We start from the raw sequence: 18955 nt of genomic DNA, 5'->3' as shown, positions 1-18955 counted from the left end.
ACTGTTGAATAGCATACAACTGTTGAATAGCTAACTACCCCCGCCCTCCCTCTCTCCCACAGACTATCCACACTGACTACCTGAAAGGACTTTGCCCATCCTCAGGTCTCTAACATTCAGCCACACCCACCTACACTGACACTTCACATTCATGCATACACACATACACATGCACCCATGCTCACACATTACATTTACATGTACACACTCACTGCTGACACCACACATGATCAGTTAAATTTACTTTTTGAGGCTAGGGTCTATTTTTCTCCATTTCCACCTGACTGACGTGCCCAAAGTAAACTGCCTTTTGCTCAGGCCCTGAAGCCCAGGATATGCATATAATTGGTACCATTGGAAAGAAAACACTCTGACATTTGTAGAAATGTTAAAATAGTGTAGGAGACTATAACAAAATAGATATGGTAGGAGAAAATCCAAAGAAAAACCAACCATCATTTTTTTTAAGAGAGGCTATGCTCTAGAATGTTTCGGGAAGAAATGTAATCCAGCTCCCCATATGCAATTCCTATGGCTTCCACTGGATGTCAGTAGTCTTTGTTCAAGGTTTCAGGCTTGTTTCTTCCCAAACGAGGAATAATTATGAGTTTTAGTAATCAGTCTGTGCACGCGCAACGAAGAAGACGCGCACCTGCTAATATCGTTTTCCTATTGAACATATGTTACTTCTTTCCGTATTAGATATTATAGTTTAATTACATTTTAGGGTACATAAGGGTTAATTAAGTAGAAATGTATTTTGACTTGTTATAACAAAGTTTAGCGGTAGCTTTTTGGATTCCTTCCTTTCAATGGTGCCAACTAAACAGACTTTTTGGGATATAAAGAAGGATTTTATCTAACAAAACGACACTACATGTTGTTGCTGGGACCCTTTGGATGACAAATCAGAGGAAGATTTTCAAAAAGTAAGTGAATATTTAATCGCTATTTGTGAATTTATGAAACCTGTGCTGGTTGAAAAATATTTTGATGTGGGGCGCCGTCCTCAAACAATCGCATGGCATGCTTTCACTGTAAAGCCTATTGTAAATCGGACAGTGCAGTTAGATTAACAATCATTTAAGCTTTTAACCGATATAAGAGACTTGTATGTACATAAATGTTTAATATCCATCATTTTTATGATTGTTTATTTGAATTGCGCGCCCCCCAGTTTCACTGGAAGTTGTCCCGCCAGCGGGATGCCTTTTAAATTAAATACAAATGAATTGTCAGAGTAGATGAGCTTGTGCATTTCAGGTAAACTAACAACCCAATGTTTATATCCCAGGACAAATTAGGTAGCAACAGCAAGGTAGCTAGATAAATGGCCATTAATGAATTTCATGCATTTCGACCTTTCACAAAATAATATAGGTGGTTCAGAGTTGCGTGCATCTGGTGTGGATGGATAAAATCAACATGCAGGCGTGTGCCCGTTCAATTCAGCATGTGAGCGTTGCAGCCTGCAGCACTGGTACACAAAGCTCAGAAGAAATATCCGACCATGGAGAAGCACGAGATTGAACTACACTCAACTTTCTAGAGTTTTCACTGTTCGTTAACACTATCAACATTTCCCTTTACTGTGGCAATTGTGATCAAATCAATGCAATATTAACCACTTTCAATGTAACATACAGAAACAAAATGAACTATGCAAGAGATTTTGTTGTAGGCAGAACGCATTGGACTAGGATTCTATGTGCACGACGCAGCCCATACTCTACACAGACACAGACAAGTGCAGTGTAACCAATCAGAGCTGTAGTAGGCCTATATGCAAATAGACTATCCATATAGACTATATAATATAGATCTGTGCCATTTACTATGAACTGGACTGTTTACTGCTGTGGTAGTGAGTAGATAAACTTGTTTTAAGATCAAAATAAGAGCTGCATGTAGCCACATTCTGTTCATAATGTTTGCTAGTTAGTGCATCAGTGTGTTAATAGCCCAGTTATAGATAATTTGTAGTCAGCAATAGGGGAGTGATTCCTTCCTACAAGAGCACAAAACTTGTACGTTTCTAGACATCTTTGAAAAGCAAGTCAGGTACAGAGCTTATTTTTGTCTTAAAGGGGCAGTGTTGTATTTTGAGAAAGGCTTGATTAAGCTAAGTAGCAAATAGGCATCATTTATCTGAGTCTCTGTAATAATGGTATGGGAATAATAATGCATTTATTTTTACTCACATCGGCTACGGAGAGTGTGATTACACAGTCGTCCGGAACAGCTGATGCTCGCATGTTTCAGAGTTACTTGCCTCGAAGCGAGCATAGACGTAATTTAGCTGGTCTGGTAGGCTCGTGTCACTGGGCAGCTCGCGGCTGTGCTTCCCTTTGTAGTCTGTAATAGTTTACAAACCCTGCCATATCCGACGAGCATCAGAGCCGGTGTAGTACGATTCAGTCTTAGTTCTGTATTGATGCTTTGCCTGTTTGATGGTTCGTCGGAGGGCATAGAAGGATTTATTATAAGCTCCTTGAAAGTGGCAGGTTAGCTCAGTGCGGATGTCGCCTGTAATCCATGGCTTCTGGTTGGGGTATGTATGTAATAGAACACCCCCCTGAAATGGACAAAAATTAATGGGATCATATTGGCACCGTACGAAACATATACACAATGGACAATACCACTCAATTGGACGTAGTTTCATTCAAAGTTGATTGCAAATGCCAAGTGTAACACTGCAAAAATCCAATAGATGGCGAGTGCGCTCCACCGTCATTTTTCATATTGCAAATGTAACACAAGTCAAGAGTAAAATTTTGATATTTTTCGAAATTCTTTTGATTTTTTGTCAATTACACATGTATAAGAACTGTATGAACATACTTTTGTCAAATTTATTATCATATTTTTTATTTTTTTATTTTACTTGTCCAAAAGGCATATGTTTTGTCCATTTGCAATATGATTTCATAGGAAGTCAAAAGTCAAAAGTAGAACATTTGAAAAATTTGAAAAAACTTATCACCCCCTTACTAATTAGTCTATTTTCCTATGACTATATGGGTACATATGATTTTAATTGGATTTTGTTATTTGAAAAGTTTTGTTTTTTTGACCATTTTTTGACCATTTTTTTGACCATTAGTAGTGTAGTGTTATTTTCTTTTTTCACATTACTCTCATGGAGAGTTATGTGTCAAAATGGGGGAGGGAACAAACCTTTGAGGTTTTGGATTGAAGTTTACCTTGAGTGATGTGTAAGAGTGTATGGAGTGATATGTGAAGGAGTGTATTGTTGTGTTGTTTGTTCTGTTCTATTCCCAATGGGTTATAGGTCTAACTTCCTGATCCTTTGGCTCTACGATGAAGCTAACAGTGTGATGGGGACTATAAGCCAATTTGAAAGAATAGTTTCAATAGAATGTGTTGTTATTCTCTTTGACATATGTTTAGACATTTGTATTAAGAATAATTGGTAAAAGTATTAATTTATCATATAGTTAATGAACTGAACTAAACTGTTGTTCTGATCTGTCCTCTTGAGTTTATCATGAAAAGTGACATCAGATGGTATCTTAATGCATGGAAGAGATAATTGGACCGAACAGTGTGTGTACATCAAACACCCCTCTAACTGGCTGAAGAAGAGTGACAAAGGCGTTCAATACGGCCCTGTCCACACCACTTCTACCGAGAGAAATGAGTCCGAGACAGCAACCGGTGTACAGCATCCAATCTAAGCTATCAACTGCTTTTATCTCATGTCTTTTCTCAGGAGTGTGAGAGGAGTCCATGTGGAGTGAGCATGGGGAGAGATCTGTTCTAAACTTCTCTTATGTTGCTGGTATACTGGTTGACGAATGGACAAGACATAATGGGTGGTAAAGGTGATGGCGGCTCAGGTGAGACATTGAAATTGGGACATTATCATGGCCATCCACTTTGAACTGTAAAGTTATCTGAAGAAATCTTGCTTGTTTGTAGTTGACTCGTGTTTGGAGAACAAAGAATGCTGAGTTGCATCCAAAGAACACCATACCTACTGTGAAGCATGGGGGTGGAAACATCATGCTTTGGGGCTGTTTTTCTGCAAAGGGACCAGGACGACTGATCCGTGTAAAGGAAAGAATGAATGGGGCCATGTATCGTGAGATTTTGAGTGAAAACCTCCTTCCATCAGCAAGGGCATTGAAGATTAAACGTGGCTGGGTCTTTCAGCATGACAATGATCCCAAACACACCACCCGGGCAACGAAGGAGTGGCTTCGTAAGAAGCATTTCAAGGTCCTGGAGTGGCCAGTCTCCAGATCTCAACCCCATAGAAAATCTTTGGAGGGAGTTGAAAGTCTGTGTTGCCCAGCAACAGCCCCAAAACATCATTGCTCTAGAGGAGATCTGCATGGAGGAGTGGGCCAAAATACCAGCAACAGTGTGTGTAAACCTTGTGAAGACTTACAGAAAATGTTTGACCTCTGTCATTGCCAACAAAGGGTATATCACGAAGTATTGAGATAAACGTTTGTTATTGACCAAATACTTTTTTTGCACCATAATTTGCAAATAAATTCATTAAAAATCCTACAATGTGATTTTCTGGAGAGAAAAAAATTATCATTTTGTCTGTCATAGTTGAAGTGTACCTATGATGAAAAGGCCTCTCTCATCTTTTTAAGTGGGAGAACTTGCACAATTGGTGGCTGACTAAATACTTTTTTGCACCACTGTATGTAAACTGATGGAAAAGATGATTGTCAATAGATTGTGCTATTTCCTGGAGCACAGAGGTTTATAGAGTCATTGTCAAAGTGGTTTCTGTAAAGGTAGACCTACCCTGGATGTATTAGTCAAGGTGAGCAAATAAGTGTAAAAAAAAAAAAAAACTCTGGTCACGAAAGAAGTAATGGCTACTGTCTTTTTTGACATTGAAAAGGCCTATAATACTATGTGGAGAGAAGGGCTACTGATGAAGATGGAAAGATTGGGCATTGGTGTGAGGTTATTTAACTGGGTTTTGGCCTTCTATTTAATTGTTCCTTTCGAGTTCAAATGGGACACAGTGTATATGATGATTTTGGAGTTGACAATGTGTTGTGAAATATGTTGTAAAAATGTATTGTAATGTTTATAAAATTGTATATATCTGCCTTAATTTTTCTGGACCCCAGAAAGAGTAGCTGCTACCTTGGCAGCAGCTAATGGGGAGTCATAAATACAAATGCTAATAGTATTCCTCAAGGCAGTGCTATCAGTTATATTCTGTTCAACATTATTATTAACAATGTTTTTACGAATGTGGTTAGGGGCATTAGGGCTTCCTTATATTCTGACAATGGAGCAATTTGGAAGAGGGGAAGGAATGTCTCTCATGATCAAATCAATTCAACAAGCTACAGCATATATTGGCTGTTGAAAGATGGTTGATTAACTGGGGATTTAAATGATCAGTGGCAAAGTCTTGCTGTATGTTCTTCTCAAAGATGAAAATGGCTGATAAACAGTTGTTTTGTATGAACAGCCTATGGGTAGGGTTTCTACATTCAAATATGTGTGTTTATGGTTCAAATATATATATATATATATATATGAACCATAAACACACATATTTGAATGTAGAACCCCCTATATATATATACCATTTACCATTTTAAAAATCAACAATATAAGAGTTATATATTGGAAAGACAAGAGACAACAAAAATACAGTTTACACACTATTCATACATATTCATATTCTTACATACAGTTAAATTAGATCTTTAGAAAGAGATGATGTGATATAATGTATTTTTTTAAAGCTTGCTTTTTGCCTGAGTAACCTCTGGTGGCAAATCATTCCACAATGCATGGCTCTATACATAACTGAGTGATGCATTAAATCTGTTTTTGGTTTGGGTACAGTGAAGAAACCCATAGTGGTGTGTTTGGTGGGGTATGTAAGTCTGTTTGAAGTGTATGCAAATAGATTATACAAGTGGTTATGCATTTTCAACAAACAAATGTGTATTAAAAAGACAAGAAGAGAACAAGTCAAATTCTCTTCAACCCTCAACTCTCCAACCATGTGATGGCAGGTTATGTAAATTCATAACAAGTGAGTTTTTTCAATAACAAATTATGATCAATAACTTCAAAGGCTGCACTGAAATCTAACAATACAGTTCAAACTATTATCTTATTATCCATTTATTTTAGACAATCATCAGTCATCTGAGTCGGTGCAATACAAGTAGTAGACGATTAGATATTAGGGTTTAGTTTCTCTAGTGTTTGGTTCTTAAAACATTTAAACCTGGTGTACACAACATGACCATCAACATCCTAACGTCACTGAGCCTCTCACATTAAACGACCGTATTTCCTGTATGTTTTTGTTGTCTTGCCAACACTAAAAGATGTGGCACAGACGGGGATGACACACTACAACGTTCTTCGCTTGGTCGTGAGGATTGTCGATTGCACGTTGTCTCGCTAAAACAATGATGTGATACGATTTAACGTAGCTACAACTAGCTGTGGATCAAAGCAGCCTCATTAACGTTTTCAGTCAGACATTTACGCTTGCCACACAGAGTTGAAATGTCTAGTCAACATTTTGAATTGAATAACATTGCTTGTGCACTTCAGAGCTGTAACGAGTTGATGCTTTGGTTATTTTATTTTTTATTAAACTATGCAAGTCAGATAAGAACCAATTCTTATTTACAATGACGGCCTACCCCTACCAAACCGGGACGATGCTGAGTTAATTGTGCGCCGCCCTATGGAACTCCCAATCACGGCCGGATATGATACAGGCTGGATTCGAACCAGGGACTGTAGTGATTGCCTCATGCCCTGAGTGCTTTAGACCGCTGCACTGGCCTCTTCTCTGGCAAGCTCTCTTTGGCTTTTTCTGATCACCGTTTTCAAAACTTGTCGTTGTACATCTCACTCCACAAGAGCATTGCAGATTTTTGTCCGATAAAATCAAACATGTTTGAAACTACGGGACATCTGGGCCTGCTCACATACGAGATCGGAAGCCCTCTGATTGCGTCTTTGACCCGCTCACATTTAACGAGCGACGGTGACGGCCGCCCGTCCCGAGTAGGCAACAACATGGTGATTTTGTCTCCGATCTTAAAAACTTGTCTGGGACAGCTAAATCGGGGCAAGATCGTGTAGTGTACTCCCGGTGACAACACACTCCAGTACAGTAGGTGGCGGCATGCACCTATAATGTTTGCCATAATATTCTAGAAGAAGAAGACAACATGGCTGCTGCAGCAGGTCGCTATTACAACGAGGGTGGCAGAGCAACGAAAAGACAGAAAACCGAAGACGGGATGACGACGGTAAGTATTGACTGGCGACTTCGTTGGGGATGAAAAGTGCATGCATCAGTAAAACATTTCCTACCCTCAGCATTTTGGAACTTCGAGTGTGCAACAACATGAATGCTGAACACTAGCTAGCCTGAGCCAGACGGAACTAGCTAACGTTAGCTGAAGGTAACTAGCTAGCCGCACAACCGGTATTTTTTTTCTAGCTAAACTAGTTAGCTATGTATTTCTCCAGTTTTGTAAACTGTATTTAACGTAGCCAACATTGCTATCTTGCGTAATTTTATCGTTGAAGATGTACGGCTAATGAGGATAGTAGGCGTTAGCTAACTAGGTTCCGAACGTTAGTTAGCGTTGTATGATGGAGGTTAGTTTAGTCACCATATCCAAGCGGGAATACTTGGTGAAAATTTAATTCATTTTGTGGGGTGGGTATAATTTGTGCAACGTTCCAACTGTAATCTGTTCCAAAAACTTCGCAAATAACAAGGTTGCCAACAAGCAACGCATACAAAGTTGTATAGCGGCCGAATAAGATACCGGGTAGGGAGTGTGCTATTTCAAAGTTTTTCACTCACCACGTTTATTCCGAAAAATGTCTGTCCTCACTCTGGTACCCTATGGACAAACATGAAGCATAAGCTACGTAGTGAGTTAGCAAGGTGAATTGATCGTGTTACTTTGTATGCGTTGTTTGTTGAATAAACGTTGTGAGTGGAAAAACCTCAACAAAATTGCCCACTCCTTACCTGGTATCTTATTTTGCCGATATACAACTTTATATGCATTGCTTGTTGGCAACTTTATTTACAAAGTTTTTGGGACAGATTCCTGTTGGAACGTAACACAAATTATACCCACCCCGTTTTGTGCACTTGTTTCCGAGTATTTTCTACCTAACTTTAAGTTAGTTAGCCAGCTAACAATCCCCAGGCTGACATCCATCCTACTCACTTATACACGGGATTGGCTTTTCAAGAAGATCAGGCACTTTATACAAAGCCCACCACCCTTTAAATTATGTTTATGATTTGGTGTTCTATTTAGTACACACTTTGCTTGCCAACCCCATCATTGTTTACTTTAGCTAGCTTGGATTTGTGTTGTACTCTTGGGTGGTTCCTGTGTCGCTCTGTCATCAATACAGGTTGGTTTTAATTGGTAACATACACCCTGGGGATGTCTTTATTGCATTGGTAATCTGTACTGGTTTTCTCTAATCAACTTTTTGGTCTTGTTTGTAAGGAGGGCTATGATGACCCCCATAAAACACTCCCTTCCCCAGTGGTCCACATCAGGGGCCTTGTTGATGGCATCATGGAGGCAGATCTAGTGGAAGCCCTGCAGGAGTTTGGGACCATAAGGTAATTATCCTTTTCTTTGACCAGATTTTTATTTTGCACCATTCCAAATTGATTGGTGACGTCTTTTGTTCCTGTAGGTTTATCATGCAGTGCATAGAAACCAAATTATTCCATCTTCCATTCTCTTCACAGTTATGTGGTCATGATGCCCAAGAAGCGCCAGGCCCTGGTGGAGTACGAGGACATGAATGGATCCTGCAATGCTGTGACCTATGCAGCCGAGAACCAGGTCTACATTGCCGGGCACCCCGCCTTCATCAACTACTCCACCAGCCAGAAGATCTCCCGGCCCGGAGACCCAGACGACTCGCGCAGCGTCAATAACGTGCTGCTGCTCACCATCATGAACCCCATCTACCCCATCACCTCGGTAACACACCCACTATTATACAAGGCAGCTGTTTCGTTGCCGTGACAAGGCACACTTGTTTGGCTCCCTGCATTGCGTTGTTAGTCATACCATTTGGCTCTTTGCTCTGCAGGATGTACTGTACACAGTCTGTAACAACTGTGGGCCCGTCCAAAGGATTGTCATCTTCAGGAAGAATGGCGTTCAGGCCATGGTGGAATATCCTTTGCTCAAAATCTTATATTGTTGAAAATGTCGTATCGTGCCGGGGATCTCGTCTCCACACACAGGTTCACATTCTCCACTGTGCATGCCACACAACCTTACTTCACGCCACAGTTAAAGCTCCTGTCAGCACCACTGACTGTTGTCATTTGCAAGTGGTGGCTAGTAAATACTTGTGCTTGACATAGATCTAATTGTGTATCAAGTGCTTATTGTTTTGTAAATAGAGCTTTGAATTACAAGAGAAACATATAATGTGGAAAGTAGGCATAGTATGCATTTATTACCCATAGTTTCCATGACTTCCCATACATTTGATGCTGTACAAAGTGCCCAGAGGGCGAAAGCCTCTCTAAATGGGGCAGACATCTACTCGGGCTGCTGCACACTGAAGATTGAGTATGCCAAGGTGAGTGGTTACATGCTTATCTTCAATTGTCCATCTAAACACTAAGGTAATTTCACTGAAGGAACACTGCAATGGGCAAAATAATCAAATGCTCAAATGTCTCTCCTTGTAGCCAACCCGCCTCAACGTGTTCAAAAATGACCAGGACACCTGGGACTACACAAACCCCAACCCGAGTGGCCACGGTAAAATAAACACAGCCCTGCATCCCTCCCCATCCCCTTCTCTCTTCCCCTCCTGCTCTTATGGCATTGTGGGATGGGTAGGGTCCCAGGCCTCCGGGTGTAGTGCCTTTGAACGCCCTGCTCCATGGTGACTTTGGCCACGACGAGCAGTGATGCGGGTGAGGCACTACTTCTGTGACGCATCACGCTCTCTCACAACACGACAGACAGTAAGGGCACAAGGAGTGACCTCGAGGGGTAGCCATTTTGCAGCACATGCTCCTGCACTGTGAATCGTCTGCATCTCAGACCGCTGCATGCATTCTTGGCTAAACTGATGAATGCCTCGTTATGTCACAATTGAAGCACCTAGGTTCTTGTCACACAGGTTCACATTCCCCGCAGTGTGTCACACCTCACTCCCTCACGTCAAGCTCCTGTCTGCACCCAAGCACCGTGTTACACCCTAGGTGTCTTGCTTGGAATGCCCCTGCACCCATTCATCTCAAAACCATATTGGAGATTTTTTGTTGTTGTTGAAAAATAACACTTATGGTTCTTTTTTTAGTTTGACCAATCATGGCTAAAGTCAGGTTTGGCATTAAAATCTGTTCCTTGAGGCTAAAGTATCTAGGTTTTTGTTCCAGCCAGTGTGTTAGCAACCTCTGACTCTGTAGCTCGCATGGACCAGCTTTCCCTGCCTTTGGGGTGGCCTTTAATTAAAATGTTTATTTCATTAGGAATCTCTATGGTAACATTGCAGAGGCAAGTGTTAAAGGAATCCATGGTATTCCTGGAACTTTCAAGAAGTCCAGTTTACGACCTGTCAATCAGTTGTTCATTCTGACTATTTGTGGATGGCAGTTTTGAATCCGGGCAGGGTTTCTTGTGGCCTTCTCTCCATTTGTATATGGTGTGCTGCCATGAGTGCCAAAATAAAATCATGGTGTTCCAGTAATGTATGAAGCTTGGTAGATACATTAATCTAACATTGCTCTCTTAGTTCAACCTCTTACAGCAGATAATATTTGCCATCCAATGGGACACAGTGAAATTGCAGTATGCCATTTGCCTTGCTTCTAGCTGTATGCCCTGATCCCTTTATGCAAAAGGGAACACATTTCTATTTGAGGTGGTAGTCCATTTGACTATCAGATTCTCATATTTTAGCCACGATGCGTTTTGGTTTTAGTAGTTTCATCCACACCATGGCCACATTTTCATTTGACATTTGACACTCAGGAGGTGTAAGAGAGAAAAAATACCGGCAGTGTTTAGACAGCCCCTGTTAATGTGCAGGTGTTAAGTGCGGCCGGCACTGCTCCTCGTGTCCTCACTGTGCACATACAGACTCACCTAAAGCCCTAAGCAGACACATGCTGTAGCTTAAGACACATCAGCTACAACAGCACCCACCCACAGGCATTCCAAACCAACCAGTTCCTCGGTTAACATCGGACACAATGGGGGCAGCAGACACTGGAATTCACACAACCTGATTTTCTTCCTAATCCAAATTTCCACCACTACTCTCTCCACTTCTGCAAGGAAAACCATGTTCCTCTTTTTATCCCACTTTTGGTTTGGGGAAAATAGCCATCCTGTTTTGATCATGGTGAGGGCCTGAGACTCCCAAGAGTCTTTGTGCAGACAGCCAGCATTATCCACCACCACAGACTGATCTGATAGATTGATATCCATCCATCCTCCTCTTACAAGTTACAGCATATCCCATCTCCAGAACGCTGAAGATCTCACCTATTGACACAACACATTTTGTTTGATGGGGGCAGGAGTCTGGTGTGTGGCCGATTTAAGGCCACTCCTCCCAGCCCTCGGGATCCGACTGTCAGACACCAACCACTAAGCGAGCAACAGAGGAGTTTTCAAAACACACTTAACAGCCCGAGAAGGGAACAGATGACACTACATACTGAGACAATATACAGAGGCAGCGGGAACACTTTTTCTCAAACTACCCCTATGCCGTCCCGTCTCTTGACTTGGGTGTGTGGGCTTCCTTTTGATATCACTCTCCCCTCTTGTGCTGAACAAAACACCACCGAGCTGAATACTCATGGCAACACACCAAGTTGAATCGCCATGACAACACACCACCACGCAGACAATGCCATTCCAGATGATTTTACTGCCAAGCACTAGAAGCCTCACTTCGCCATTGGGGGGACCACATCCATTGTACAAAAAAAACAAGCAGCACACTGTGCGACCCCTTACATGAGAAGACGCACTGCACAAACCCAAACGGGGACCACGAAGACACAAGCATCAAACACCCGCCAAGCATACAAGCACAGAGGCAAACTGATAGAAACCTCAGCATTTCCCAAACTTCTCTCTGCATTGATGGACTTGGGTGCTCTGTTTTTTTCCCTTGTACCCTCCCCCTCTTCTCTCTGTGCTGTTCTTGTGTTGATTCTACTACGTTGTTTTTTCCTTTCTGAACTGGCCTGTAGTGATGCCTCTTAACGCCTCCCGTGTGATGCAGGTTTGGCTCTGTGTCTGACGACAAGACACGCCTCAAACGGTGCAAATGTCCTCTGGCTTTGCGGTCAAAGCACGGTAAGCTGGAAATGTGCCTCAAATGGCAACACTTAAAAACAAAGCAACCAACTTGGAGCGAAGCGTGGAAGATTGGTGTATACTCTTTCTCTGGTGGGGAAATGTGGAAACAGTGAGTTGAAGCTGGAGTCACAGGTTTGGTGGGTGGGATCGTCACTGACCAGTGCCCCCTACCAGCCTTCTGCATCCTGTGTTCTCCGTGTCTGGTGCTGTAAGTACATGTAAAGAGACGTGACTGACCAGGTGATAGAGAATGGTTGAAATGTAAATGTCTGCTTGTTGTGATTGACTTTGTCAACCCCATATGTAAATCGTTGATTTATCAAATTAGTTCTGGAATCTCCTCACTGAGATTGCTGCTAGTGCTCTTTAGGCTATCCTCTGTAATATTGCTTTAGAAATGTGTTGTATCACAGCAACTTCTATGAAAAGGGGAAGAAGGAATTGAATTTCTAGTCATATTTTGATGCAGACCACTGTTAGATGTATAAGTTAAAGTAGTTTCTAAAATCACAATTCACTGGACATTTGAGGAAATGTCTCTGGTTGTTGCTCCATATTATAGCTAGCCAATGTAATATGTTCACTCACACGTATACAATTCTAGGCCATGTTTTTGTCAAATGCTTTTCAGACTGTTGTCCATGGGTGGGGTGCTATGCATTTGTCAGGCTATGAAACTCAAGTCATGCTAGAATCAAATAAACATTAAGCTTAGCTACTACGTGATATTCAATGTATTATTAGTGCTATATCACATTACTACTAACTGGGGAAAAGGGCTGCTCCTTTTAGCCAATGTAATGACTGTACATTTTAATAGAATTGTTCTGATTTTATAAAAATTAAAACATTAATACATGTAGCCCGTTAATGTTTGAATTAGTTTATTTGTCAGGGGGTTCTAGTTTTTCCTAGATGTCATTTTATGTTTTGCAACATGTTAACTGATTAAATGTTAATTTGATATTCTTGCTTTTGGTTAAACTACAAACAAATATTCAAGTTTGTACATGATTTGTTTTGGTTTTGACATGTGTATGTATGTACCTGCACAGATGCTGACGCTGAAGGCAATTGGAACAATTCACAAGGTGTGTGTGAGTTCGTATGATAATGATTGAGCAATAATGGAATACATTAGTGTGACTCTGTTCCATTTGCTATGCTGCTGTTAAATCCTCATACAAATCTCCAGTATGTTACATTTTGTTTTAGTTATGGTAACAAATAGTATGAGGGCCTGCATAAGCTTGTAACGTATGGTTTTAAGACAGTAAATATCTTAACCCAGCTTCTCGTGCATGTTAATCACAACACTGCCCCATAGCTTGTAGCTGTGCCTCTTTTGATACACTGTCAAATCAGCATTCAGTGGCTAACTTTATTGCTATTTCTTGCTCTCAGATCCCAATGCCAACCCCAACAAGCGTGCGAGGCCGCCAGCTTTACTAGGAGACCACCCTCCAGAGTATGGTAAGTATAGGAGTTGGGATGTCTAGAAGGACTCCAGTGACTATTTGAATCAGTTTGCCCAGTAACCACCACTCTGTCTATCCATTCCTCTCACAAGGCGGGCCGACTGGTGCTTATCACGGCTACCATGATGAAAGTGGCTATGGGCCCCCTCCTCCTCATTATGAGGGCGGGCGCCGCATGGGGCCTCTGATGGGAGGGCGTGGCCGCGGACGTGGTGGAAGCTACGGGGGACCTGGGTACGGACATGGCCCACCTCCCCCCGGTGACTACACCGCCCACGCTGACTCCCCTGTTGTCATGGTGTACGGCCTGGAGCCCGCGAAGATCAACGCCGACAAGGTCTTCAACGTCTTCTGTCTCTACGGCAATGTGGAGCGGGTGAGTCCAGACAGGGGAGCAGTGTATTATTGAGGCAGAGGTTATAGACTGTTCTTGTTGGGGGTATAGACTGGTGAAAAATCTGTTCTGTGGCCATGTTGGAGGTGGGTAGTAGGATAGTGTTTCTGAACCCTGTCCCCCTCCGTCCTCAGGTGAAGTTCATGAAGAGTAAGCCGGGGGCAGCCATGGTGGAGATGGGCGACTGCTACGCTGTGGACCGTGCCATCAGCCACCTCAACAACAACTTCCTGTTTGGACAGAAGCTCAACGTCTGGTCAGTGCTGCTTTCAAACTCTGCATACACATTGACATCCAAAGAAACTGACTAGTAACAGACGCCTCACAAGTTTGTGGTGTTAATGTACACTCATACTAGTGTTGTCCATCCACAGTGTGTCCAAGCAGCAGGCCATCATGCCTGGTCAGTCCTACGAACTGGAAGACGGCTCCAGCAGCTTCAAGGACTTCCATGGCTCCCGCAACAACCGCTTTACCTCCCCGGAGCAGGCGGCAAAGAACCGCATCCAGCATCCCAGCAACGTCCTGCACTTCTTCAACGGGCAGCCCGACATCTCCGTGGAGGTCTTCAATGGGGTAAGACAACTGGACATGATTCGGGGGCTGTGAGCTTTGGATTGGGTTGTTGGTTTTCTTGGAGATTTGAATGTTACAAGTTTACTTACCTAGATTGTGTGTGGGGGGGGGTGATCCTTTCAGGTCTGTGAGGAACTTGGTGTGAAGAACCCATCCAGCATCAAACTCTTCACTGGAAAGAGTGAGTGATATGAACTTTATTTGCATGAATATCTGGTCTTTAAATTAGAGTGAATTCCCATGGGTCAGGTGTTGCAGTGTCAATAAATTAGAATGTGTGTGTCTCGCCTCGGGTGGCGCGACAGGTGAGAGGAGCTCATCCGGGCTGCTGGAGTGGGAGTCTATAAACGATTCCATGGAGGCTCTGGCCATGATGAACCACTACCAGATGAAGAACCCCAGTAAGTACTCCGACTGCGATAACAACACCACCGCTAATGATACCAACGGTGAGCAAATACACTAGTCTGTCCTTCAGGAGTGACTTTCCCAAAAACATGATCATCTTCAGCACTAAGATCACCTTAAGGCCAGGATTCATTCAAAGCCACGGTACTACCCTACCGACTATGTTCGCCGAGATCAAATTCATGGTAAACGCTACAGATATTGGCTCAAGTGTAAATGTAGGAACTATGATCTTAATGCTAAAGATTCTTTGTTTTTGGGAATCCACCCCAGACTAGTTAATGTATTATTCCAGACTGACACAATCTTTCCAGTTGGCTAACCTCCCCCTCCCCTTTCTTCCAGGTGGTCCGTACCCTTACACACTGAAGCTGTGTTTCTCAACTGCGCAGCATGCCAACTAGAAAGAACTCTGACCCCCGCCCCCCCCCCCACACACATCTGTAATGCTCTGTGTCCATGCATAGTGTATTTTGCATTCACATCTTCACTACAAGTCCCCTGTATGAATCAGAAACAAAATGTATGAGACGACAAGTGTTTTCCTTTAACTTAAGTGCTAATATTGCGGACAAGATTTTGTACCAGTGAGTGTATTGTTTGATGTAGAATTTTTTTTTTTTGACTTATTGTTGAATTTGATTTGTTCTGTACATTAGACCTTGGAAAAAAGAACCGCTCCTATTCTGAAATAAAAATTCCATGTTAATACGGCCTGTGTTTTAATAAAGTGAATGGTGAACTATAGGGCTGTGATCTTTTCAGTTAGTAGATATAAGGTCTTAAACAGGTTCCTCGAGCCTGGACCACAGCAGGTATACACAATGAAGCAGAAGAGGATTCCTACTACGGTGGCCAGGGTCATCTGGAGGAGGGAAACAACAGTACTGAAAGGGAAGATATCTCATGATTTGTGGTTATATTCTATTTGAGTCCAAGGATGCATCCCAAATGGCACCCTATTTAGTGCACTACTTTTGACTAGAGATGTGCACTGAATAGGGTACTGTTTAATTGATCAATTTAACCATTTGAAAACTGAGCACACAGCTTGTAAAAGATATGCAAATAAGAAAAATCAGGATAGCAAACACTATGGATGTTAAAGAAATAACTATTTGGAACATCCCAGGGACCAGACTTACCAGCACGTAGAACAGGCCTCTAGTGTGGTCCAACGGGAATCCATGCATGTGGAGTATAAACCACAATGCATAGTCACAGTATGTACTCTAGGGGTATGAATTAAAGAATGTAAGGCCATGTCCAATTAACATACAATCAGATTTTGAGTGCACACTTTCTGACAAAGTAGAACCTATACACATGTAACACTTCACCCTTACTTGTTTGAGACTTTGACAAAGTAAGTCTGGTGCTTCCAGGATCTGTGCCGCCATGTTGACACAGGGAGCGTTTCCCCTGACACATCCAACTGCACCACACCAGCCAGTGATCAGTATGTAGCCTGTTCGTGCTGTATAGCCAACTCAAGGTTTGGTATTGACAAAGACCACATGAGTTCAGGCTATACAGCACAAACAGGACCAGGGTAGAAACTATGCCAAGACTAAAGATGCACCTTAGTACAGTCAGGAATTCACAGCATTACACAGATGAGTGAAAGACTGGGAAGAGTATACTGATTGTATGGAGTGTTACCAAATCTTGTTTGTAGTGCCATGCATGACCACAAATCCTTCCTCAGTGACATTGACATGTGTCCATGTCTTCAAACATCCAAACCAGTGTCCTCTGGGATAGACAGAGAAACCAGGGGGAGTCCAACAAATATGCATCTCTATTGGTAGCATATATCACACCAACCTTGTTCTAATATACTAAAAGTATACATTTGGGTCCTCCTGTGTTTTCCAGTGCAACTCCGTCACCTGTAGTTGAGGCTGTTGTACATCAGCAGCACCTCTTGAGTGTAGAGGCAGATGTGATCTTTCAAGTAAGCTCCTCCACCTAGCTGTAGTGTAACAAATAGACACTGTATTATATCAAGCCATGGGCAGCAATTCATTCATGTATACATTTTTTTTTTCAGAAGCAGGAAAAGAGGAGATGAGATTGATGTCCTCGAGAAAAGATAGAACACTGCAGACAGATACAAAACAGAGGACATGTAGAGGGCCACAGTGGTAGTAGATCAGTTCAGATTTAGGTTAATGGTCAAACCTTATCTTTGCAAAAAGTAACCATTTCAAAACAGGCTTTGTTCAAGGTCATAGTTTCACAGTCTTTGTAGTAGAAGAATGATGGGGTTGGGGTAGTTAAAATAGCCCTTGTTGCGGGCACACTGCTCCAGGGTGGTGGTGATGTCAAATGCCAGGCAGTTGCCAGGAAGGCAGCCGATGTAGATGGGTACCCTGTGCAGCCCTTGAGTGCTGGTGCAAAGCAAGGGGAATATATTTGTGTCCTTTAAAAAAGCTTCAATTATCCCATTATCCCAATGGGACTCAAAGGGAATACCCTGAAATCTAAGACTTCAGTACGCTCAAAACAACTGGGAACTCGGAAGGAAATGAGCTCTGACTTGGAAAAATCGTTTTGAACGGTCATCCAACTCAGAATTCCAATTTGAGAACTCAGGCCTCTTAGCTCTGACTTTTTGACCTAAAGATCACTGACATCATGATTTCACTTTGTATTTATCAGTTCCCAGTTGTCGTGAATGCACCATAAAACTCATGGTAGGCTACTCTTCGTCATCTCATATCTGTGTGAAGCTGGATTCAGTGCTCTCGTTTGTAATAAAACCAAATATCGATCTAAGTTGGATGTGACAGCAGAGATGAGTTGCGCACTGTCATCCACGCCCCATGACATTGAGAAGCTCTGACACGACATGCATCAAGTACACAAATATCATTAGTGGTGGTGAGATAGGAGACATTATGTCAGACTACTTTTCAATTGACTGCCTCACATTAATAACTGGTCTAAGATCTTAATTAAAACGGCAATCACCCGAGGATTTCGTGACTGGAAGGAGGGGGGTGTTACAGGGACTGTCTGGACAAGGCACAATATCGCTTTCTACCAATAAAGCATGAACAGGGGTAATTCCCCCGCAATGTCTCCTAACTCAGAGGATACTGGGCTCGGCCGTGTCTGTGTGCTCTCATGTGTGACGTAAGCGGTTCCACCCTCCTCATTTGCCCAACGTCAAACTTATCTTTAGCCCACAGAGAGTCTGGGAGACCAGCCAACAAGGGTGATTCAGTCTCAAAATAAACCACCTGTTTAGTTGGTTTCACATCAAGGCCATGGACACCTTGTTGAGCAGGTGCATTCCAAAAGAATGGCACACATAATGTACCTTCAGAAAGTATTCAGACCCTGTGACTTTTTCCACATTTTGTTACGTTAGAGCCTTATTGTATAATTGATGAAATCATATAAAACAACTCAGCAATCTAAAGACAATATCCCATAATGACAAAATACCTTATTTACATAAGTATTCAGACCCTTTGCTTTGAGATTCGAAATTGAGCTCAGGTGCATCCTGTTTCCATTGATCATCCTTGAGATGTTGCTCCAACTTGATTGGAGTCCACCTGTGGTGAATTCATTTGATTGGACACGATTTGGAAAGGCACACACATGTCTATATACGGTTTTACAGTTGACAGTGCATGTCAGAGGAAAAAAATCAAGCCATGAGTTTGAAGAAATTGTCTGTAGAGCTCTGAGACAAGATTGTGTCG

At 42.2% G+C, this 18955-nt stretch overlaps 1 protein-coding gene across 4 annotated transcripts; it reads left to right on the top strand.

The window, feature by feature from the left end:
- The first annotated feature begins 7127 nt into the window (after positions 1-7127).
- On the top strand, positions 7128-15947 carry LOC112258014 (heterogeneous nuclear ribonucleoprotein L-like). 4 transcript variants are annotated; one of them, XM_024432062.2, is made up of 14 exons: positions 7128-7295; positions 8529-8647; positions 8780-9017; positions 9130-9215; positions 9534-9630; positions 9743-9815; positions 13436-13471; positions 13785-13853; positions 13951-14234; positions 14387-14508; positions 14627-14828; positions 14952-15009; positions 15134-15277; positions 15582-15947. In XM_024432062.2, the coding sequence occupies exons 1-14, from the start codon at positions 7215-7217 to the stop codon at positions 15638-15640; spliced, it is 1668 nt and encodes a 555-aa protein (XP_024287830.1). In that variant the 5' UTR covers positions 7128-7214; the 3' UTR covers positions 15641-15947. The 4 variants fall into 4 exon arrangements, with proteins under 4 accessions (XP_024287830.1, XP_024287829.1, XP_024287832.1 ...); XM_024432061.2 differs by having other exon boundaries at positions 7131-7295; positions 15122-15277; XM_024432064.2 differs by having other exon boundaries at positions 7132-7295; positions 15134-15229.
- Positions 15948-18955: the final 3008 nt, after the last annotated feature.

This window comes from Oncorhynchus tshawytscha, linkage group LG09, assembly GCF_018296145.1.
Source record: "Oncorhynchus tshawytscha isolate Ot180627B linkage group LG09, Otsh_v2.0, whole genome shotgun sequence".
In the NCBI taxonomy this organism is placed as follows: domain Eukaryota; kingdom Metazoa; phylum Chordata; class Actinopteri; order Salmoniformes; family Salmonidae; genus Oncorhynchus; species Oncorhynchus tshawytscha.
The sequence above is the reverse complement of the archived record's forward strand: the minus strand, read 5'-3'. Positions and strand labels throughout refer to the sequence as shown.

What these genes read in the sequence shown, in the direction of transcription:
- LOC112258014 (XM_024432061.2), top strand. Translation starts at nt 7,215, where the DNA reads ATGGCTGCTGCAGCAGGTCGCTATTACAACGAGGGTGGCAGAGCAACG. An exon ending in CAATTGGAACAATTCACAAG is followed by an intron (nt 13,472 to 13,784) that starts GTGTGTGTGAGT and finishes TCTTGCTCTCAG; the next exon opens with ATCCCAATGCCAACCCCAAC. An exon ending in CACCGCTAATGATACCAACG is followed by an intron (nt 15,278 to 15,581) that starts GTGAGCAAATAC and finishes CCTTTCTTCCAG; the next exon opens with GTGGTCCGTACCCTTACACA.